The 24245-nt window shown below is 39.0% G+C and overlaps 1 protein-coding gene across 4 annotated transcripts in view; it reads left to right on the top strand.

The window, feature by feature from the left end:
- Positions 1-24245, top strand: part of TMEM131 (transmembrane protein 131) — a 206890-nt gene that overhangs the window by 162396 nt on the left and 20249 nt on the right. For all 4 annotated transcript variants that reach the window (XM_045550172.1, XM_045550174.1, XM_045550173.1 and 1 more), the window contains 6 exons: positions 2960-3111; positions 3456-3598; positions 4026-4212; positions 5220-5405; positions 6208-6366; positions 6767-7365. In XM_045550172.1, the coding sequence (XP_045406128.1) occupies positions 2960-3111; positions 3456-3598; positions 4026-4212; positions 5220-5405; positions 6208-6366; positions 6767-7365 (1426 nt within the window). The remainder of the gene's footprint in view (positions 1-2959; positions 3112-3455; positions 3599-4025; positions 4213-5219; positions 5406-6207; positions 6367-6766; positions 7366-24245) is intronic.

Raw genomic sequence — 24245 nt, 5'->3', positions numbered from 1 at the left:
AGAACTAGGGTTTTCAAAATACTTGGTCTCAGAACTCTCTTACAATCTTACAATTATTAAAGACCCCAGAGAGGTTTCTTGTTTGTATAGGTTATGTGTATTAATATTTTACCATGTTAGAAATTAAAACTGAGAGATCTTTAAAATATTGATTTAATTAATCTAAAATAATAATAAATCTATTTCATTTGACATAGATAATATGAAGTAATAAAAATTAGCTATACTGTTAAAAAAACATTTATTTTCAAGAAGAGTGGATTATTATACGTTTTTGCAAATCTCTTTAATGGTTCTCTGACTTAATAGGCAAGTAGATTCTCATAACTGTTTCTGCATTCAGTCTTTCATGATATATTGTTTTGGTTAAAGTATATGATGAAAATATAAACTGATGCAGACACGTAATTGGAAAAAAGGAGTATCTTAGTTGCCTTTTTATTTATAAAACTATAAATCAGTCATTTGGCAATAGTGGTTCACTGAGATATTCAGACCTTACAAATGTTGATACAATATCTAAAAAATCATATTCATCAATGTAACCACCAATCTCATCAGGAAATTCTTTTAAGTTTTAGGAAGCTGTGAAGGACGGATATAAGTTATCCAAAATTACAGATTTTGCTCAAAAGCTTCAATTTTATCATTGGAAACAAATAATTCAGTTGTTTTCCTAAGGGGACAGACTCATTATTTTTGTGAAAATGTCTGCCACATGCCCAGGTCTGAGTAACCGTAGATTGACCGTCAGTCATTCCTTCAGACATAAATGGCATTCCATGAGAAATGAAGCTAGTTCAGCTTGCATCTTGGGAATGGCTTTTCAAAACAACATAGTGCTTCAGTATGCTGTAGGAGTGCTTTATTCATACTTCTTGTTGGATCACACAGAATATTAAAAAGATGTGTGCTTGTGTTTCCAGGGTTAAAATTTTATAAAATTAATATTTATTACTGCTTCATCAGGACAGTTTTTTTTTCAACTACAAATGCATGGCGGTAAAGAATACAATGGCTACTAGGGAAATTTGATACCACTGCCTTGATTGATGGTAAGGGGTCAGCAGTTTTATCCTCCTTAGATTTGCTGACCATTAGTGCAGATACTAACACAGTGAGAAAGGCCAAGAATGTCTGTCAGTATTACTATGAAGGTAGTTTTGATATTGTGGATACCCTGAATGGATTTCTCGATTTCCAGGGGTCCACAGGTCACTCTTTGAGAACCACCACTATATTAAGGCCCTTAATGATGTCCTGGAAGCATCACAACATCCCAAAGTGTTTCCCAAGTGATCAGAGTTTAAATTATCTAGGCCGGGCGCGGTGGCTCACACCTGTAATCCTAGCACTCTGGGAGGCCGAGGCGGGTGGATCGCTCGAGGTCAGGAGTTCGAGACCAGCCTGAGCAAGAGCAAGACCCCATCTCTGCTAAAAATAGAAACAAATTATCTGGCCAACTAAAACATATAGAGAGAGAGAAAAAAATAGCTGGGCATGGTGGCGCATGCCTGTAGTCCCAGCTACTCGGGAGGCTGAGGCAGTAGGATTGCTTAAGCCCAGGAGTTTGAAGTTGCTGTGAGCTAGGCTGACTCCATGACACTCACTCTAGCCAGGGCAACAAAGTGACACTCTGTCTCAAAAAAAAAAAAAAAATTATCTAGCGTTTGTTGGGAATATATAGATAGTACATTGTTGTGTCTGTCAATTATTCAGAATAGTTTATTTAAAAGGGAACTTATTCACCAACCATTTTAGAACCATTGGAATATTCTATTGTCCTACTAGACTTTGACAGAAAGAAATGTTAGTTGCAGAAAAAATATACAGCTGACCTTTGAACAATGCAGGTTTGGACTTAGTGGATCCACTTATGTGTGGATTTTTTTCAGCCAAACGCAAATGGAAAATACAGTTTGCAGGATGCAACACAGCATATAGGCTTACTTTTTATGTAAGTGGGTTCCACAGGGCCAGCTGTGGGACTTGAGTGTGCTCAGATTTGGGTATACTCAGGGGTCCGGGAACGAATCCCTGGCATATGCCTAGGGATGACTATATGTATCTCAGAGACAAGAATGAAGAAGTAGTGTGCTTCATAAAGTCTATTAACTATAAGTTAATGTATGTCAAATCATGTTAGCAGAGCCATAAATTGCCGTGGACATTTATAGCCAAGTATTGTCAACTCTTCCCTCAAAAAAGTTTATAGTTAATGTTGCTTAAAAGTCAGAACAGTATATCGTTATATGTCAACTGTGGTTTGTTGTTTGTTTGTTTGTTTGTTTAAAGCAAATGTTATTTATTTAACCTTACGTGTAACTGGGGAGCCAAAAAGTCATATTTTGAATATTAAACTAAGCTATGCTTTAAACTTTAAATCAAGTGTTTATGAAACAGTAATTATGTGCGTAACTTTCAAAATAAAATTCAAGGAGAGACTGATATGAATTGGAAATATTTTTACAAACAAAAGTATGCTGCAACCTGAAGACCCTTCAGCTGGCTGCCTTCCGAGCAGGAGTGGGACAGCAGTGAGAGGGCGAGTCAGGAGGGCCTGGGGTGCTGGTGTGTTTACTCAAGTGTTTGCTTTGTGCTGAAACATTGAGCTGTTCATCTGAGGTTTGTGTCCTTTTCTCTATGTGTGTTATATTTCAGAATAAAAAAAGATTAAAAACAAAAGATCTATATACAAAAACAAATGCCTAGTACAAGCATGAGGACTTTGGTGACCTAGGAATAAAGCTACTTTTTGGGCTTAATGCAGCACATGAAGTCTCATCACTGGTTACCCACCTCTGCTTGCCAGCTAACTGGTATCTAAATCATGAAGGATAAAATCATTTACATATCTAGTCAATTTGAGAAACCATACTGGGCTCTAGATGGGGTAAAGGAAAAAACATGTTTCCAGAGAATATGTTAATGATTCCTATTTGTTTACCAATGATTCCAGGCTCATCCAATGCAGAGTTCAACAGGATTTACAGAGGGCCTCTCTCGACATTTAATTTTAAACTTAATTTTAAAACCTGGAGAAAAGAAATCTGTCAAAATAAAGTTTACTCCAGTTCACAACAGAACTGTTTCTTCACTAATCATAGTCAGGTAGGTTCTGTGATACAGATGTAGGTTGATTATTTGATTTGTTTCAAGATGAATTTACATATCTAACTTATGAAATAGAGTATTCCAAAACATGCACCCATACCCACCCCTGATAAAACTTACCTTTGTTATTAAATTTATAGCTCAAAAGCATGAACAATATGACTCTTAAAAAATTCTTGTTCTTCTTTGTGTATTTTTAAATTCCTAAAGTATAAATTTCACTTTTAAATTCACTGTATCAGTTTCTATGTGGTGCTTTGCAAAATGACAGTAGAAATTTTAGATCAAAAGATTGTGCAAATTTAATGGGGGGAAAATCTATAATTCTTGTTCTTGCATAGAAATAACCTGACTGTGATGGATGCTGTGATGGTCCAAGGACAAGGAACAACCGAGAACTTGAGGGTGGCAGGCAAGCTTCCAGGTCCAGGAAGTTCCTTACGCTTTAAAATCACGGAAGCGTTGTTAAAAGATTGTACAGATAGTGAGTATTCCTAACAGTTCCAAGGACACAAACTTCAGCATTTACTTTCAATAGTAAATAATTCCAAAAACAGGAGCAGTATTTCTGTGTATGCACACATGTATATCAGTGATAAATGCTTAGGATTTTAAGAAAATACCATGCTTTGCTTTCAAGATTGTTTGATTTAGATCCTAAAAGATTTAAAGTACCAATACTCATTGCATACCTTAGCTAATAAAGTATGTAAAGTAAAGCATAATAAAACTTTAGCTATCTAAAGTGACATATCAGAGTCAATTACTTCCTGATGAAATCTGAGGAGTGGCTGATCTATTTGATGTGTGAGGGTGGTTTATACTCTCTGGCCTAAGTAATGTATTTATCATTTGGACTGGGAGCACATGATGACAAGAATTATCCTTACTCCTGATTTTTTTTCCTTTAGGTTTGAAACTAAGAGAACCAAATTTCACATTGAAAAGAACGTTTAAAGTAGAGAACACAGGACAACTTCAAATCCACATAGACACCATTGAAATCAGTGGATACTCATGTGAGGGATATGGCTTTAAAGTTGTTAATTGTCAAGAGTTTGCACTAAGTGCCAATGCCTCTAGAGACATAATTATATTGTAAGTATTTTCCTTTAAGGTATAATGAATCACTGAACTATGTGAAGATATATTTTCATACTTACGCAAAAAAAGGTCTTCATCCACAAATGCATTCATTTGATTTTTTTTCCACTTAATCTTTGCCTTAATCTTCATATCTAAGTTTTCAAAGTTGTAAAACTTCCTCTATCTCCAAAGTAGATCAGATAATCTTAGAAACCAATTTCAAAATTATTTTCAAGGTTGTGTTAAAATATAGCATGTTGTTATAAAATTCACAGTGCCTCAGCAACAGAGTTATATTAATGTATCATACATGTTCAGTTTGTCCATGTTTTCAGGATAAGATTGTTTAATATTTTAGTCAGAAGATAATATTTTAATGCCTGTGTCAATAACACTTAACAGCATATTCTAACAATTAATTGATAATTTATGTTATAAAGTTTATGTAGTAAAATTTAACTTCTGTCCCTTAATCAAGTAGTAATTTGGTGATCCTTAATGGATATTTACTTAATAAGTAGCTACATTACTGCATACAAGGCATAATGCTTGACTCTGAAAGCTGCAATCAGGAAGAGGACACCTTTCCTCAAGTTTAACAAAAAATAAAATAATTGTGGCAGTAAGTAATACTGAAGGAGATGATGACAGGATCCCTAGGACTAGGATGTTGGGTTTGCTTAAGGCATTATTGGGAATGCAGCCTGGAAGGAGAATATGGATTTAGATAAAGGAAAAAGGGGAAGGGAAGGGAAGAAGGCTCAGAGACTGCTTTCTGAATTAATTATGGGAAGCTGATAGTGTCTTTTTTAATGTAATTTCTCTAATTATTCACAGAATACAGTTGTTCCTGTTATTAACCATGGGACAATACTTTCATCTTAAAATGAAGAAGTTGAATAAAAGTATCAAACTCAAATTCTGTGTTATATTTCAAAAGCTTATAGGGCTGGTATTATGTTTAAACTGCTTGTGGTATATTTTTAAAACTTAGTCTTACTACCGTCATTCTGTTTTAGGTTTACTCCTGATTTTACAGCTTCTAGAGTTATTCGTGAACTGAAGTTTATCACAACCAGTGGCTCTGAATTTGTATTTATATTGAATGCATCCCTTCCATACCACATGTTAGCAACCTGTGCAGAAGCCCTCCCCAGACCAAACTGGGAACTGGCTCTGTACATCATCATCTCAGGAATAATGAGGTACTTGTGTCTTGTTTTGAGGTTGTTATTCATTCATCATTTGGCACTGTTACTGAGCACCCACCGTGTGCCAATCTCTGTTCTAAGTGCAGGGATATGCCAACGAACAAAACAGAACTCTCTGCCTTCATCAAGCTTACATACTTGTGGAAACAGAACTGAACCTTTCTTGGGTGGCATATACAATGAACAAAGTCTTTTTTACCTTTGAAATGTGTTATGCAAATTAAGAACATGTTAATTTCTTAAATAAAAATACACTCATAATTTATCAGCTAAACTTACTTGATTTGGGCATATATGATTTACTTAACATAACAGTATACTCTTCTGAATAGTACCTAGGCAGCATGAAACTGATGAAGAAATACTTTTTAAATCCTCAGCATCTTTATCTTTTTTCAATTTATTTCTTTATGTGTTTTGAGACTCAGATAATCTGACCTCTAAATTAATTCATATTTACCTTACACATCCTTTAAGGGAAAAGACTTGGAGAGTTGAAATTAAAATTCTTCTTAGTAAAAGAAAAATTATCCTTCACGTGTCTTTTCTGGTACAAATAATTATTTCCTGCATATAAAGTCTCCATATAAGATAACATTCTATAAAAATTGGTATACAAAGTTCTATCTATAATGCTTTGATTTCTGTTTTGTCCATTAAAAATTGTCATAGACATCTTTGTTTTTTTATAATACATCATATTGTACTTCACCAAGACATTTCTGCCTTTAATGTCAAATTTTGTTACTCTTGCACTAACAAATGACTCCTGATTCTCCAACTCCTACCCCTGCAGTGCACTGTTTCTTTTGGTAATTGGAACAGCCTATCTGGAAGCCCAAGGAATTTGGGAGCCATTCCGAAGGCGACTATCGTTTGAGGCCTCAAACCCGCCCTTTGATGTGGGAAGGCCGTTTGATCTCAGGAGAATCGTTGGTATTTCATCTGAAGGAAAGTATGTCCCCGTGCTGGCAACAGATTCTCTAGTATGCATAGCTTTGGCTGATACAATTACAAGTAAAAATGAGCTGCTGCTGCTTTTCATCTATGCTCAGAAGAAAAAAATCTTAATTAAGATTACTTAATACCCTGTATCTCGGTTTCTTAGAGCTTATACCAGATACTGTGTTTTTATTATATTGGTGAGGGTTAAAATATTCTTAGTTAGAACACTGACTTGATTCATAAATTTTTAGATAGAACAGACCTTAGAGAGTTGTGGAAATTATCCCTATTTCTTGCTGTTTTTTTCCCTAGAGTAGTTTATATTTATGATGGCTATACTGAAGAAATAAATTTTTTTAATATTAGATTTTAGGTTGCTATTTACTGATTCAGGTTCATCCTTTTTTCAGCTTGAATACACTCAGCTGCGACCCCAGTCACAGTAGGGGGTTCTGTGGAGCAGGCGGCTCATCATCCCGCCCTGGTGCAGGGAGTCATAAGCAGTGTGGCCCAGCAGTCCACCCACACAGCAGTCACAGCAGCAGAAACTCAGCTGACGTGGAAAACGTCAGAACCAAAAACAGTTCAAGTACCTCTAGCAGGACTTCTGCACAAGCAGCTTCTTCACAGTCTGCTAATAAAACCAACCCCCTTGTCTTAGATTCAAATACAGTGACCCAAGGTCATGCTGCAAGCAGGAAGTCCAAAGGAGCAAAACAGAACCAGCACAGCAGCCAGCACCATATCCACAGCCCGTTGGAGCAGCACTCACAGCCCCCACCACCACCATCAGTGCCTCAGCACCAGGAGTCACAGCCCGAAAGGCTGTCTCCTGCCCCCCTTGCACACCCTACCCACCCGGAACGTGCCAGCAGCACAAGGCACAGCTCAGAGGACTCAGACATCACCAGTCTCATAGAAGCCATGGACAAAGACTTCGACCACCATGACTCCCCTCCCCTAGAAGTGTTTACAGAGCAGCCTCCATCGCCATTGTCAAAAAGCAAAGGTAATCATCTGTTTCCACTGTGGGGAAAACATGACACATAAGGGAAAAAGCCAGTGCAGGCGTAAGGGGCTATTGTGATTATAGTTGTGATAAACTGCACAGCTTACTTAATAGGATCTTCCGGCTCAAATTTATTTCCACTATGGGACTTCAACTTTTCCATCAGAAAGCAAATAGAGGTATCTATTTGTCATAAAAGCTACATTTGTATTTCTTAGATTGCTTACCAAAATTAGAAATTTTTTGGACATCTATTTTCGTTTTCAACTGCCTGTGGTTATTGTGATAGGTTGAGCTTTTTTTTTTTTTTTTTTTTTTTTGTTAACACAGTGGTAAAATGGAGATCATCTGCCTTTTAACTTAAAATCAGGATTTTTGCACAACCTTTACTTTAGAGCAGGGGTTGGCAAACTACAGCCAGCAGGCCAGATCACCACCTGTTTTAAATAAAGTTTTATTTGAACACAGCCGTGCTCACATGTTTACATATTGTCAATGGCTGCTTTCATGCAGTAATGACAGAGTTCAGTAGTTTCGACCAAGGCAATATGGCCCACAAAGCTAAAAGTGTTTTCTATCCAACCCTTTACCAAAAAAAGTTTGCCAACCCTGGTTTAAAGTTCTGCTTACTGCATTAGTTATCTATTTCTGAGTGACAGATTACCCCAAACCTAGTGGCTTAAAACAACATTTGCTTTCTTACAATTTTTGTGGGTGAGGGATATGGGTACAGCTTATCTGGGTCCTCTGGCTCTCACAAGATTGCAGTCAAGGTGTTGGTCGGGCTGAAGTCATCGTAAGGTAAAAATGAGGGTGGACCTGCCTCCAAGTTCACACAGGTGGTTGATGACAGGATTCACTTCTTCATGGGCTGTTGGACTCAGGGCCCCAGTTCCTTGCTGGCTGTGGCCAGAGGTCTGTCATGGTTCCTCTCCATGGGGCAGTTCACAACAGAGCAGTTGTTTCCACCAGAACAAGCAAACAAGAGGGCAAGAAGGAGGCAAGCTAGCAGGATGGAATTCACTGTTTTTTTATGATATAATCTGTGATCCCATCAACTTTGTAGTATTTTGCTCATTACAAGTGTGGTGCAGCCCACACTTCAGGAGAGGGAATTCAATGAAGGCATAAATACCAGAGGGATGGGCATTACTGAGAGCCTTCCTTGAAGTCTGCATACCACACATAAATAGGTAGGCTAATTCCTAACTTCCAAAGTCAAAATGTGAAAAACAATAAATGGCCTCTAGTTGTATTTCAGTTGTATCCGTTTATAGCCTGAACTTCTTTGCATCTTCCTTTCTTCCTTGTGTCAGCCATGCATTAACAATATACATTATTCCAAGGCTATTTAAGTCTCCTATCCCTATGGTAACCCATTGTTAGTGACTTGAGCCCACAAGGAGACATGATATACCGTCCACTCTACTTGTTATCCTTTTCACCATTGCTGTTTGGACAGAAGGAAGGAGCCAGAATCTGGTTTTTTCTTCAGTCAATGTTTTTATTGAAGTATAATATACATATAGGAAGTCTGTCTTTAAAATGAACTTTAAAAGATGTGCACTGATCTCAGGTTTCAAAATAGTAGTATGTCGTAAAACTATAGGCTTTCAGCTGGGCAGAATCTTTATGATCTCTCAGAAGCTTACCCCTTTAACTCCTGCAGAAAGTCACCGGGTTTACATTAAATATGAACATTCTCTTTTTTTAGAAGCAACTCGTTCTTTTTTTTCCCCCTGATACCTCAAACAAAAATTCTTGCTTATAATAAGGTTATGTAATTTCTGGCTTTTGGAGGCTGTTTAGAATAACCTCTATTCAAATAATATGATGATCTCCCTGGATCTTGCCTTCTCTGGTTGGATGATTTGCATGCCGTCCAGCCATTCTCTAGTTATCCCTCCAGTTACTGTTCTTGGTGAAAGGTGATGCCCAGAAATGCCCACTATTCATGGTTGCCTTGAGCAGAGACTCATGTAGCTGGATAATCGTTAGATTCTGTACTTCTGTGCTTTTTCTTGCCTGTAATATTTAAACCCGCTGGACTGGACAGAGGCCATTGCTGGGTTGAGGGTTAAAACCCAAGAAAGCTCTGAGCCTAGTACAGTTTTTTCTCAGTATCTGCATTAACCAGAGAAATGGTGGCATCTGTAGCCTTTCTCATTTCTGGCTTTAGCAGTCTGTTGAGTGGCTTTATCAAGGGTAGGGAGAGGCAGAGGTGTGGTGTCATGAGACCAGGCTTTGCCATCAGGCAGGTGCAGATCAAATCCTGGCTCTGCCACTTGCTGTGTGACTTTGGAGAAAATTATTCCTCTGATCCTCCACTTGTTATCTTTAAAGTGAAGCAAATAGTTATTGCCTACATCATAAGGTGGAGCTGCTGCTGTGATTATTATTAGGGCAGGAAATGGTACATACCATCTTTAGCCTGCTGAGTTGAAGGTGGCTGTGGAACATCCCAGCAGGAGTATCTGCTTGGAACTTGGTCTTGAAGGTGAGAAATGGAACAAGCAGAGGACTAAAGACAAAATCCTGAGGGCAAGGCCAGCAAGAAGGCGACCAGCAGACAGCATGACAGAAGGCAAGTAGAAGGTGTAGTTAACATATCCCAGCAAGGCTAGATGAAGCACAGGCAGAACAGTGATCTGTGGAGGCTAGCAGGTAGAACATTACTTGTGACCTTGGCAAGGACAGTTGCTGTGAAGCAGTAGGACTAGAGACCAGGTCACTGTGGCTTGGAGAGTAAGTTACACGTTGGACTGTTAACAGTGGCCACTAATTAGTTGGGGGCATTTACTTTTTAACCTGTATTTTCCATGTTATTTAATTTTTAGCAAGTAAAAATTATGCATATATTATATGATAATATTTTTAATGAAAAAAGGAATAACAAATGGGAACATGGTATTTGAAAATGTCAATGGGCCAAGGTCAAAAAGCCAGTAGAGCTGAGAGCAGTGGTGTAGGTCCACACTTACTAACGTTCCAGACACAGCTGCGATGTCTCGTGCTCCCTGGTGATTGATCGGCATTGCTGTTACCGTTTTTCCAGTGAGGAAACTGAGTCTAAGAAAGCTTATGTTGGGCAGATATGGGAGTCAGGCCCAGGTCTTTGTGATTCTGACTCCTATACTATGCTTCTTCCTACAAAAAAAAAAGGGAGAGAAGAAAATGAAAATGAAGATAATTGGTAAAACCAAGTACCCAAGGAGATGGAGTGGGATGAGACCCAGTTTAGTAGATTATAAAAGAAGGGACACTTATTCCATAGGTATGTGGATTCGGGTGAGTTGGTAGAGATGAAAAGGCAGCATGTGGGTTTAGGCAAGTTTTTACTCGAACTGAAATTAACAGTCATCTGCTAAGACCAAAAGGGGAAGTGGTAGGGTAGAAATAGAAAATAGACCAAGTTTGGAATAGTCAAATTTTCAGCTACTTAGGAATAGCTGAAAATGTTGTAGACTGGGAGTCGGTGAAACATGAGACAAGACAACCATGAGGACCCAGCTGAGGGTCACTATGGCACTGCCTCACCTTTGTATCGCTTTTCTCCATTGTATTCTGTAGCCCAGGGGCGAAGGCTGGGTAGCTGGATTAAGACAGTGTCAGAGCTCTGCAGGACAGGGACAACAAAAAGACACAGGGGTGAGAATGTCATGGGGGTGCTGGCAAGAGAGTGTTGGTTGTGCTAGACTGTGTGGAATTAGCAGGCTGGGGGAGGACCTTTTGCCAGAAGGAACCTCACAAACAGGGAGAATGTGGGTAAGTTAAGGGATGGGAAATCAACAAGTCGAATTGCAGGGGTGGTGGGAACAAAGAATGAGAGGAGACCGACATCTGAAAAGGAAGCGTGACAGTAACAGGAGTAAAGCTTGTTGGCAATAGCTAGGCCGCAGAGCAAGAAGTGAGGTCTGGGTGCCACGTGTGTTTGGGAATTCAGAATTCTAGAAAGATATGCAGTGTACCTACCGTCCGATTCATAAAACAACTAAACTAGCCTCACGTCAGTTGAGCTTAGGTTGTGCCACAAAAAAACTTTAGTCATGTTAAGTTTTGTTTCTAAATGAGTTAGGGGAAAAACGAGTTGAGTTTCTCGGATTTCGGAGTTACAGATAAGAGACTGTCGACCTGTATAAGGCCTGGGGTCCAGATGATAGGAAGTCGAGAGTGAGAGGAAGTCCATGCGTGTGACACCAGGCTCCTTGTGAAGGCTGGGGAGATCTGCAGGCCACGGTGGTGAGGCCAGGCAGAGTGTATAGGAATATAGTATGGATGCAGCTGTCCCAAATGTAGGGGGTTCCGGGTGAACAGACCTGATCAGTCACCCCTGCACCTTCCCAGCGCCCTGCCATGGGAACAGACAGACAAGATCCACCCTAACTCCCCTCCCTCCAAAAGCAGGACATCTGCTCAGCTAAGCACTGACGAGGCCTGAGCCTTGCTTGTTCGTCTTCCCACTCTGTCCTCCACCTCTGTATATAGTCCCACAGGCAAAGATAACCAGTGCTTGCAGTAAATCTAGCCTGATTTGCCCCACACAGACAAGAAACTGGGCAAGAGTGAGCAGAGAGAAGGGCTAGTGTAGTCTCTAGGGAAGCAGGCCCTCAGCTTGCTCACTGGGAGCAGGAAGTACAGTGGCTAACCTACCTAGAGGAGGCTACTCCTGGAAGAGAGGGACTTGCAACCCAAAGTTGTGGTCTAGGGGCTGGCAATAGTGATGTCACCTGGGAGCTTATTAGAAATGTAAGTGTAGAATCTTGGGCCTCAATCCAGACCACTGCATCAGAACCTGCATTTAACCAGATCCCCATAAGATTTGGATACCCCATGTTAAGGCATTCTAACCCCACCCATTAGTGGAATGTAACCACTAGATGTTCTTGGGAGGCAGGGGCACTGGTCTCATGCAGTGGTTACTTGGGCAGGCAGGGAATTGCCCCGAAGCAGAGTTTGCTGCTTGTGTTTCTAGAGTAAACAAATCCAAAATCTAATTGAGTATAATAATCTATAATTGAACTCTAGGTGTTATAAAGTTTTGGTTGTGCAGCCCTGTGTACCTTATCAGTTCCTCTTAGTGCCAAGAATGGTATATACAATCTTCTAATAATACGAGAAAAACTAGAACAAAATAAGAGTATAGGTCTCCTTTTGCAAACTCATGATTAATTTTTTTCTCTAGGACCAGGTGTGGTGGCTCACGCCCTTAATCCTAGCACTTTGGGAGGCCAAGGAGGGAGGATCACTTGAGGTTAGGAGTTCGAAACCAGCCTCAGCAAGAGTGAGACCCCATCTCTAGTAAAAAAAAAAAAAAAAAAAATAGAAATTAGCCGGGCGTGGTGGCATATGCCTGTAGTCCCAGCTACTTGGGAGGGAGGTTGAGGCGGGAGGACCGCTTGAGCCCAGGAGTTAGAGGTTGCAGTGAGCTATGATGACACCACAGCACTCTAGCTCTGCGGACAGAGCAAGACTCTGTCTCAAAAAATAAAAAAATCCCTGGGCTAAAAGTAAAATATTTTCACTTCATAGGAATTCTTTTCTAACTTCTCTTGGGCTATATGAGTATTTTTACTGTCTAGGCACAGAGTTTAATGAAACAAAATAATATAATGGCTACAAAATTTTGAAAATAATATTTATTTTAACTTAAAGAGCTTCTGAAGAGTTTCCTTTATATATATTTTGAGGTATATTTCAGTTTATCATATTCATATAAAGGTATCCTTTCAGAACAAAATAGGAGGAAATAGATTTATATGACTAGTACTGACCCAAGTAAATCATATGCTGGTCTATATTATTTATTGGCCCTGTTTAAACCTCTTAAACAGCCAAAAGTGAGGAGAAGGAACAAATTCTTACCACAGTTCGTGATTCTGTAGAGATTCTCCAGAGATGTCCCTTTCAGGTGTTGTGGCTGACATTGTGTGGCCTAACTTAGGCCCACGGCTGCCAGGGACTACACATGTTCAGAGAACTTTTGCTAGTAATTGAAACTTCCCTGAAGTAACTCTTTTGAGTGGAGATTGAAGGAAATGATTTCAAGTAAGAGAGACAACCAAAGCAACTAGCTCAGGCTAGCAATTACAAATTCATTTGTATGGTACTTATTAAAGACAAAAAGTAAATTAGTAGACATACTTTTTATATTTATATTTCAAACCTTGCCTACTTTTAAAACAGATTAGAGGTAGTTTAAATTATTGAAGCACACATAAAACAATGATTAAAAGTCAATAAATTGGTTTTGGCATTTTATCTGTTTTTTAATTATGGCACTATTTCAGCAGCAACCTGGAATAAAGTTAGTTGTTACCATTAAATGTTAAAATGAGCTGCAAATTTCCTGGCAGCTATGGCCAAAGGAAGATGTTATGTAGTTCTCATGTAGGAAAAAGAGGCATAGGAGTTCATGTGAAGAAACAGACTTTGCTGGCATTAATTCATGCATGAATCTAAGGACATTGGACAATATAATGGGCATTTTGCCTCTGAAGAAAATACGGGAATGTTCTTCACATAGAGGCATTATATTGGCCCTCTGTAAAACCTGACACCATAACATTAAATCATAGCTCCTCATCTACATCATGCCTCTTAGATACACAATCAGCCTTACGCCCTGCACACAGCATTTATGGTAACTATGGGTAAGTGTAGTCAGTTTCTGGTTTTTTTTTGTGTTTTATCTTGGAGACAGGATCTCACTCTGTTTCCCAGGCTAGAGTGCAGTGGCTTCATCATAGCTCACTTGAACTCCTGGGCTCAAGCAATCCTCCTGCCTCTACCCAGTCTCTGTTCAAGACGCTAGATCTATAAGCAGTAAATGGTCCTCTATCGAAAATATTTTAGCAGCCTAAGTGTTCTTGTGCACATTAAGGGTTAACCCCAAGGTGCCCTGCAGGTAGGGACAAATGTTTTTGTCAACAGAGAGTTTTGAACTAGGCACAGTGGCTTACAACTGTAATCCCAGCACTTTGGGAGGCCAAGGCAGGAGGATTGCTTGAGGTTAGGAATTCAAGACCAACCTAGTCAATTTAGTGAGACCCCCATCTCTACAAAAAATAAGAAAATAGCCAGGTATAGTGACATGTGCCTGTATTCCCCGATACTCAGGAGGCCAAGGCAGGAGGATAACTTGAGCCCAGGAGTTTGAGTTTGCAGCGAGCTATGATTGCACCACTTGGTCTCTAGCCTTGGTGACAGAGTGAGATCTTGTCTCTAAAAAAAAGTGTGAATCCACTTAGGAAAAGTACACTTAATTAGGCTTTAAAACAAGGAATAAACAGTTTCATTCTGACCATTTTTCAGAACAGGCATAAAACTACCAACTGGACATCTGATTTTGAGGAGGGCTGTGACCTATTATCTCACCAAGATAAGTAGCTGCAAAAAGTATCCCCTCTCCAAGTTAGATGTGGGATTGTTTAGTACCGGTCATTTGAATCTTGAGGTCATTTGAATCTTGACGAATGCTTATCAGATGTTAGTGTGAAGTGGGTTGTGGTGCCTGCCTTCCACGCACCCCTTTGCCCTCTCAGGTCTCCTGCCACAGAAGCTCAGTGGGCAAGAAAGTGCCACTTTTCTTGATCCTCACCCAGGCACTCCCATTACCTCTTCACACCTTCCTGCCTGTGATAGACCTTAAGTAGAGGAAGAAGTTTATGCTAAGAGCCCAAGTGAGGCCTCTTATTTCCCTTCTAGATCTGAAGCTTCCTATCAGAACTTACATATTTGGGGATGCCAGATGGCAGGAGAGAGCATGAGATAGATGGGTGAGGCTTCGGACAGCACCCCAGGTTTGCTTTGCCAGCTAGCTGTTGAGAATGACCAACTTCTCATGGCAGGTGGGGGAGGTAGGGGTACATCCTGGAGTCAGGACATAAAGACTAGGGGAAGAGTTTCACAGCTGAGGTGTGAACTGAGAAAATAAAAAAAACAAAAGACTAGGGGAAGAAAGCCTGTCACACAAGAGCACTGGCCAACCACCTATCAAAGTTTACTTTGGTGCATTATTCTAGTCATGTCTATATCAGGCTTATCTTTTCATTTGCTATGGTAAATGGGCTTGCACCCAATTCATTGTTTGTGATTAGAATCTGTCTATCTTTAATTCAGGTGTGCAAATTATATATTTCTAAGAGTATCAATAGCCTAGGATCTATAGATTACATATAGTAAATAATTTTCAGTGATAGTTGTCTTAAAAAGAAGTTTGTATATTCATAAATTGTTGCCAGAAGCAGCAATTTTTAAAGCATGTCAAATGCCCTAAAAGTATAGTAATAACGCACACATTCTTTGAACCAGTAATCCTATATCTGGACATTTAACATCAAGAAATAATCTTACATGTGCTATGATTTATAATAGTGAAAAATGGAAACCACTTAAACATCTAAGGGACTTGTAATTACAGTATGTTGACTCAATGCAACATGTCATTTAAAATAATTATGCCTGGAGTGTAATATCTGTGATATAACGATTTGACAGATGATCGTTATCTAGTCCCATAAACTGTATCCTTTTAGTTTTATCAATGAGTGGAATAGGGTATAGCAGTGGTCAGTTGTGGGGTAGGGTAGTTGTGGTAAACCTCCCGTTTTTCTTGGACAAGGTTTTAGATTGAGAGATCCCAGTCCCTTTGCACGTTGAGAAGAAAGTTGGAATTGAGTTTGAAAGGGTAGCTTTCAGGCCATATGGACATTCTATTTGCATGAGAAAGAGTGTGTGTTTAGCTTTTTAAAAGTAGAATGAACAACACTTAAGGCATTCTAAAGAATTAACATACTTGGCAAAGATTAGTACCCACCCCGTGAATGAATATTGCCACAGCTTAGTCACATGCGAGTTCTTAGGAATGTTTATTTTTAAATTTAAGTGAGACACATACACTATTTGTTTTTTAACTTTTTATTTTGAGATAATTGTAGATTCACATACAGTTGTAAATAATAATACAAAGATCTCATGTACTTTTTACCTACTTTCCCCTAGTGGTTAATACATTGTAAAACTGTAGTACAATATTATTAATTCAACCAGGATAGTGATTTTGACAAAATCATTGAGACACAGAATCTTCCACCACCACAAGGACCTTCGTGGGACCTTTTCTAGCCACACCCACTTCCCTCCCTCCCCAGCTTCCTTGGTCCCTTGGCAACTATTAATCTCTTCTCCATTTCTATAATTTTGTCATTTCAAGATTGTTACATAAGTGGGATCATACAGTAATGTAACCCTGTGGAACTGGCTTTTTTCACTCAATATAACTCTCTGGAAATTCACCGGTTTGTTCCTTTTTATTGCTGAGTAATAATCCGTGGTATGGATGTCACCATAGTTTTTTTAATCATTTGCCCATTGAAGAACATTTAGATTGTTTCCATTTTGGGGCTACTATGTATAAAGATGCTATAAATATTTGAGTAAAGGTTTTTGTATGAATATAGGACTTCATTTCTCTGAGATATGTGCCCAGGAGTGAATCTGTTGAATCACATGATAGTTGCATGTTTAGTTTTTTAAGAAACTGCTGAAATGTTTTCCAGAGTAGCTGTACTATATTCCATTCTCACCAGCAATGTAGGAGTAATCCAGCTTCTCCACATTCTCACTAGCATTTGGTAGCATCATTATTTGTTCTATTACAGCCATTCTGGTAGGTATGTAGTGATAACTCATTGTGGTGTTTATTTGTAGTTCCCTAATTGCTAGTGATGTTGAACATATTTTGATGTGTTTATTTGCCATCTTAATATCTTTGGTGAAATATCTTCTTCATGTCTTTTGCCCATGCTCTAATTGCATTGTTTGGGGGTTTGTTTACTGTTTTTTAGTGAACTTTGAGAGTTGTTTATATATTCTAGATACTATTAATAATACTTTGTCAGATACGTGGTTTGCAAATATTTTTTGTGTACTGTCTTTTCTTCCTCTTGAAGTCCATGATCCATTTTGAGTTAATTTTTGTGTGAAGTGTGAAACTTAGGGCAGAGTTTACTTTGATCTAAGTTGGAGGCATGGGTGTTAATTATAACTCAATTTCCTTCATAGTTATAGGGCTCCTCAAATTATCTGTTTCATATTGGGTGAGTTGTGGTAGTATTATAGTTAGTGTTTTTCAAGCAAGTGGTCCATTTAAACTAAGTTATCATATTTATGTGTATAAAGTTGTTTGTAATATTCTCTTACTATCATTTTAATATATCCTCTATTTAATTTCTGATATTGATAATTTACATTTTCTTTTTTTTTCCCTTTTTCTTTCTTTCTTTTTTTGAGATAGGTTCTTGCTCTGTCACTCAGGCTAGAGTGAGTGGCACGATCACAACTCACTGCAACCTCAAACTCTTGGGCTCAGGTGATCCTTCTGCCTCAGCCTCCTAGGTAGCTAGGACCGCAAGTACACACCACCATGCCCAGCTAATTTTAGGTTGTTTTTTGATTTTTGATTTGTTTTTTTTTTTTTTTTGTAGAGACAAGGCCTCGCTGTGTTGCTCAGCCTGGTCTCAAACTACTGGCCTCAAGCAATCATCCCTCCTCGGCCTTCCAAAGTGCTAGGATTACAGGCAGCCACCGTGCCCAGCCTCTTTTTTTGACCTATTCAAAGAACAGTTCTATGTTTCATTAATTTTTCTTTACTGCTTATCTGTTTCAATTACATTGCCTTCTGCTCTTTGTTATTACCTTCCTCCTGCTTACTTTAGGTTTGTATTTCTGCAGTTTTTTAGGTTCTTGAGGTGGGAGCTTAGATTGTTGATAAAAGACTTTTCCCCATTTTAACTTATGTTGTTAGTGCTATGCATTTTCTTCTCAGCCCTGCTTGAGCTGTGTCCCACAAGTTTTAATATATGGAACTTTCAGTTCCATGTTTTTATTTCTTTTGAGAATTTTTGTGATCAATGGATTACTTAGAAGTATGTTGCTTAGTTTCCAAGTATTTAGAGATTTTCCTATCTTTCTGTTGTTGCTTTCTAGTTTGAATCCGTTATGGTTGGAGAACACATTCTGAATGATTTCAGTTTTTTTTAACATGTTGAAGTTTGTTTTATGGCCCAGGATATCACCTATCTTGGCATATGACCTATGGGAACTTGAAAAGAGTGTATATGCTCCTATTTTTTAGATTCTGTTGGTTGATGGTGTTGTTGAGTTCTTCCATATCCTTTCTGATTTTCTGTCTAGTTGTTTTATTGTTGAGAGAAGATTGTTGACATCACCAATTATAATTGTGGGTTTCCCTTTCAGATCTATGCATTTCTGCTTTATGTAGTTTGCAGCTCTTTTGTTTAAAGCATATACATTTAAGATTGTTATATCTTATTGGTGGATTGACCTTTTTATCACTATGTAATCCCCTTCTTTGTCCCTAGTACTTTCCTTTCCTCTGAAGCTTACTTTAATATTAATATAGCAATTCCTGCTTTCCTTTAATTAATGTTTCCACAATTTATTTTTTCTATCGTTTTACTTCCAACCTGCCTGTGTCATTATATTTGAAGTGAGTTTCATATAGACAGCATATAATTAGGTCATCATTTTTAATCTAGTCTGCCAGTCTCTGTCTTTTTAATTATGTAATTAGATCATGTACTTTTAATGTACTTACTGATATGTTAGGACTTGAATCTGCAATTTTATTTTTTGTTTTCTGTTCTGTCTGTTTTCCTTATTTTCTTTTTCTTGCCTTCTTGTGGGTTACTTTTATGCTTCTTAGAATTCTGTTTTGATTTTTTCTATAGCATTTTTGAGTGTGTATCTTTGTATAGCTTTTTTCAGTGGTTGTTCCAAGTATTACATTATACATACATAACTTATCACAGCCCTCTGGGGTCATAATTTTACCGGTTCAAGTGAAATATAGAAACCCTTGTCTCTCTTTATGTTCATTTACCTTCCCTCATTTGTAACATAATTGTCTTAAATATTTCTGCTACATACATTTAGAACCAAATCAGATAGTGTTAGAATTTTTGCATCAGTCATCAAACATAATTTTAAAAACTCAAGACATAAAGGAAATTCTGTTGTATTTGTCCATATTTTTGCTTACTGTGCTTTTTCTATTTTCCTAATGCTCCAAGTTTCCTTCTTTTAATATTTCTGTCCTATTTTGATAACTTTCTTTAGCCATTCTTTTAAAATAGGTCTGTTGGATACAAATTCTTTTAGCTTTCCTTCATCTGAGAATATCAGAATATTCCTGAAGGATATTTTATTTGGGGTATAGAATTCTGGGATAACAGTTGTTTTCTTTGAGTACTTGAAAAATGGTTCCTTCTGTCATTCTAATTGTTTTTCCCCTATATAGGTAAAGTATTGTTTTTCTCTGGCTGGTTTCAAGGTTTTTTTTTTTTCTTTGTCTTTAGTTTTCATAAGTTTGATTATGATATGTCTTGGTGTGGATTCCTTTGTGTTTATCCTCTTTGAGGTTTGCTTTTTTTTTTTTTTTTTTTAAATCTGTAGGTTTATATCTCTTATCAATTTGGAAGTTTTCAGCCATTGTTTGTTTGAGTGCTTCTTCAGGCCCTCTCTTTTTCTCCTTTCGTTCTGAGACTTTGATAACAAAAATGTTAGATCTTTTGTTTTAATCACACAAGTCCCTGAGGCTCTGTTCTTTTCTTTTTTTTCCAATCTGTTTTCTCTCATAATTTCAATTTTTGTATATTCAGGTTTACTGATTATTTCCTCTGTTTCCTCTGTTCTGTTGTTGAGCCCATGCACTGAGCTTTTTATTTCAGTTACTAGTTTTCAATTTAAAAATTTTCATTTTGTTCTTCTTCATAGCTTCTATTTCTTTGCTGAGGCTTTCTGGTTTTTCATTTGTTTCAGGTGTATTCATAGTTGCTCACTGAAATGTTTTTATGATGGCTGCTTTAATATCTTTGTCATATAATGCTAACATCTCTATCATCTTGGTATTGGCGTCTATTGATTGTTTTGGTTTTTTATTTAATTTGAGAGATTCCTGATTCTTGGTATGAAGAGTGACTCTAGACTGAAACCTGGACCTTTTGGGTATTATTGTCCTGAGGCTTTCGATCTTACTTAAACCTTCTGTTTTAGCTGGCTTTCTCTGACACCGCTCTGGCAGGGGAAGGGGTATAGGAGTGTGCTGCCTTGTTATTGCCACGTGGACTTAGAAGTCCTGGTTTCCTACTTGTTCTCTGTTGACACCCAGGGGAACGGAAGCTCTTCATTACTGCTGGGAGTTCTGACTCCCGCATTGTCTCTGCTGACACCCTGGCAGTGGTCAAAGTCCTGACTCTCCATGAGGCCTTCTCTGACAATACCTCAGCAGGGAAGGGAGGAGAAGGTTAGCTCCTTGGTGCCTGGTGGGGGTAGTATTCATTACCGACTAGCTGAGATGAAAGACCCAGCTTCCTACTTAGCCCTCTATGACACCACCATGGCCACCATATTGAGGTGTCTGGAGCACTTGCCGCAAGTTGGGTACTGTGCAAGGCACTGACTGAGTGGGGAGAGATCAGTAAGGCCTGATCTCTGCGCTAAGGTGCTTGGACTCTGAGGAATAGAGCCTGGAAAAGGAAGATCTCAGGAAAGTGATAGAGAAGAGCTTCGTTTCCAGAGACAGAGCTGAGCTCACCACAGTAGGTGAGCCAGCATCCCCCAGACAGGAGTCTGCTTGGTGATCATGGGAGTAGGCAGACAGGGTGACTGGCCTCAGGGACAGTTCCTCCAGACAGTGGTGTGAGCCTGACAAACCTGGCTGCCCTACCAAGAGCCCTTCTCTGTCACCACGTTCACATTGGGTATATGTCTCCCTTGGTCACTTCAAAGAAAACACACTCTGAGTTATTCTAAGCTGTTTCTCCTTTTAGCTTGTGCCATCTTTATTTGGATGGGCTAATTTACATTATTGATAATGTGCCAGTTAAGTCATGGTTCCCATAAGACTAGGAGACATCTTATCTCCTCCACTTTGAGTGCAATTGAGTTCATTAATTCGTCTTTGATAGGGCAGTCTCCCTCTCAATTCTTTTTTTAATTGACATATAATAATTATATGTATTTATGGGGGTACAGTGTGATATTTTGATATATGTTTATATCATTGAATGATTAAATCAAGCTAATTGCCTTATCTATCATCTCACATACTTTTAATTTTGGAGGGATGAAAACATTTAAAATTTACTCTTCTAGCAGTTTTGAAATATACAACACATTATTAACTATAGTCAACATGCTGCGCAGTAGATCTCAGACTTATTCCTCCCAACTGAAACTTTTCACCCTTGAACAGAGTCTCCCCTGCTCTGGCCCAGCCCTCCAGTCTCTGGTAACCACCATCCTCTATGTACTTCTGTGTCATCTCATACCTGTTATCAGAAACACAGATGACCACAGTGTAAACATGTATCAAAATATCACATTGTACCCCATAAATATATAATATATATAATTATTGTCAATTAAAAATAAAAACGTTTTTAAAAGATAAGTGTGGGCAAAGATGTGGAGAAAAGACATCCCCCTGAATTTTTGATTCCCACTTCCCAATCCCCGACTCTCTTGTGTCCTGGCAACAGCCTGGTAGCCTGAACCAGTGGTTTAGGCTCAGGAAACAGTGTTCTGTGATTCTGTGACGGGCCACGGGTATGCAAGAGCCAAGGACAGGCTGGAGCAGGCAGTGGAAAGATAGATGGGTCCAGACTGTGAAGGAATTTGAACTTTATCCTATAGAAAATGAGGGATAGGGTAAAGTTTTTAAACTTTAAAAATGTTTCAGAAGGAAATCAATGCTATTGACAGTGTAGAAGGCAAAGTGGAACAGGAGGAAATGCTTAGAAGACTGGGCCATTGCAGGAGGCCAGGCAACAGATGAGGAAGTCCTGAGCTCAGGAAGTGGCAGCAGGGGTGAGAAGTGAGAGGTGAGAAATGATTTAAGAGATTTTAGAGATCTAATCTATTCAACTGATTAATGGTTAAATTGCATTGTTTAGATAATTTCTTCCACGTGATCCAGAATTCCCCAAATTCTACTCTGAAGGACAGGTACCTATCTTCCTGAAATTCCTGCATGTGTATACATGCAGCAGTCGTGAGAAATGGGAAATGAGACACTGCATTATCACCAGCAGGTTGTGTGCCTGTAGTGCCCCCAACACAGGTCTCTGATAAACCTGGATAGAATTTCCGCCTAAGCCAGGGATTGTTAAATTGATGGTATATTACAGTCACCTGGAAAATGTTGTTAAAACAGGTTGCCTTGCCCACCCCTAGAGTTTCTTTTTCTGTAGGTCTGGAATGAATGAGGCCATAGAATTTGCATTTCTAACAAGTTCCCACATGATACTGATTCTGTAGGCCAGAGAAAAACACTGAGAACCACTGACCTAACAAGAGGTTTCAGAGTCTCTTCCCTAAAGCCCCATCTTCCTACTGGAAACCAGCTCCGAAGGAAGAGAAGACCTTTGGGAGCAAGCTTGCCCTGAGAATCAGCTTATCGGCTCACCCCAGCAATAGGCAAGAGGGAGACACTCCCTGTCACAGCCTCATGGGGACAGTGACTGCCCACAGGTAGGCGTGGGCCAGTCAGTCTAATCAGGTTATCAGTCCCTTCTCTTGGGAAAGTGCACTCTGTCTTCTCCCACCACCATTTGAACTTGGGAATCTCAGCAGCAGAAGAAATCATACCTGGCACTCAAGTAGCTCCTCACTGGGTAATTAGATTGATGTTGATACTGTGTACAAGCAATTCTCAGCCTAGATGTACAGTACAATCACTAGGTCCCATTGAGAACTATTGAGTCAGAATCTCCTGAGTGGGCCCAGACAGCAATTTTTTCTTAATGCTCCCTGGATTATTCTAAATTATGTCTGGTTAAGAACCGTTATTATAGACTGAGAACCCGAAAGATGTTAGAGTGTTTAGTTTTGGACATTTAAGATTTGAATTGCTTATGGTCAATTAAAATGAGCCCCCAGGGAAAATATAAAGGGAAAAGAGAAGATGTTCCCAGGGCTGATCCCTAGGTAACACCAGCAAAGATGGAGCTAGAAAAAAAGGTTGTCAGAAGTTGTCGATCATGTTGGGGCCCGGCAAGGGTGGGAGGGGCACATTCTGCAGAGTCCAGTAGAACAGAGAAGGTCGTGTAGAATGAGGAATGATACAGGTCACTGGCTTTGACAGTTACCTTTTCAAAATCACATTTGTTCAGGTGCTGGGAACAGAAGCCCAAGTGCAGCATACTCAGTTAATAAAAGATGAGGATTTGGAGGTAAAAAGTGTAAAAACTGTTCTTTTATGAAATAATCTTTCATTACCCAAGTTTTCAACTGAACTATTGGTTTGTTGAGTGTTTTTCTCCTTTATTTGAGTTTACTTTAAAAATTTCATTTCCAGCCCTTTTCTATTTATTATGGAAGTTTCAGGTTATCATAAATATAGATTATTTATACAGATTTACCGCCTCTCACCCATTGTACCTAAGCATGATAAAAATGTATAATTGCTGGCAAGAAATTCATTGCATGGGGTCCTGATCTTGATCATGTGGGAGAAAAATCTGAGAAATCTGCAAGTGGGGCAGAGACCACTCCCCTCCCCTCTTGCCATGGTGGGAGGAGCTCAGCCCTCTGGGTGGGTCAAGGTCCTGTTGTAATTAAACCAGCTAGTCAGTCTTCTGAAACAAAGGCCTCTCAGTTTTTGAGACTTAATACCCAGTTATGGGCCAGGCGCGGTGGCTCACGCCTGTAATCCTAGCACTCTGGGAGGCCGAGGTGGGCGGATTGTTTGAGCTCAGGAGTTTGAGACCAGCCTAAGCAAGAGCGAGACCCCGTCTCTACTAAAAATAGAAAGAAATTATATGGACAGCTAAAAATATATATAGAAAAATTAGCCAGGC

This window comes from Lemur catta, chromosome 4 (genome assembly GCF_020740605.2).
Source record: "Lemur catta isolate mLemCat1 chromosome 4, mLemCat1.pri, whole genome shotgun sequence".
Taxonomy (NCBI): Eukaryota; Metazoa; Chordata; class Mammalia; order Primates; family Lemuridae; genus Lemur; species Lemur catta.
Note: the sequence above shows the minus strand (reverse complement) of the source record. Positions and strands in the feature narration are given on the sequence as shown.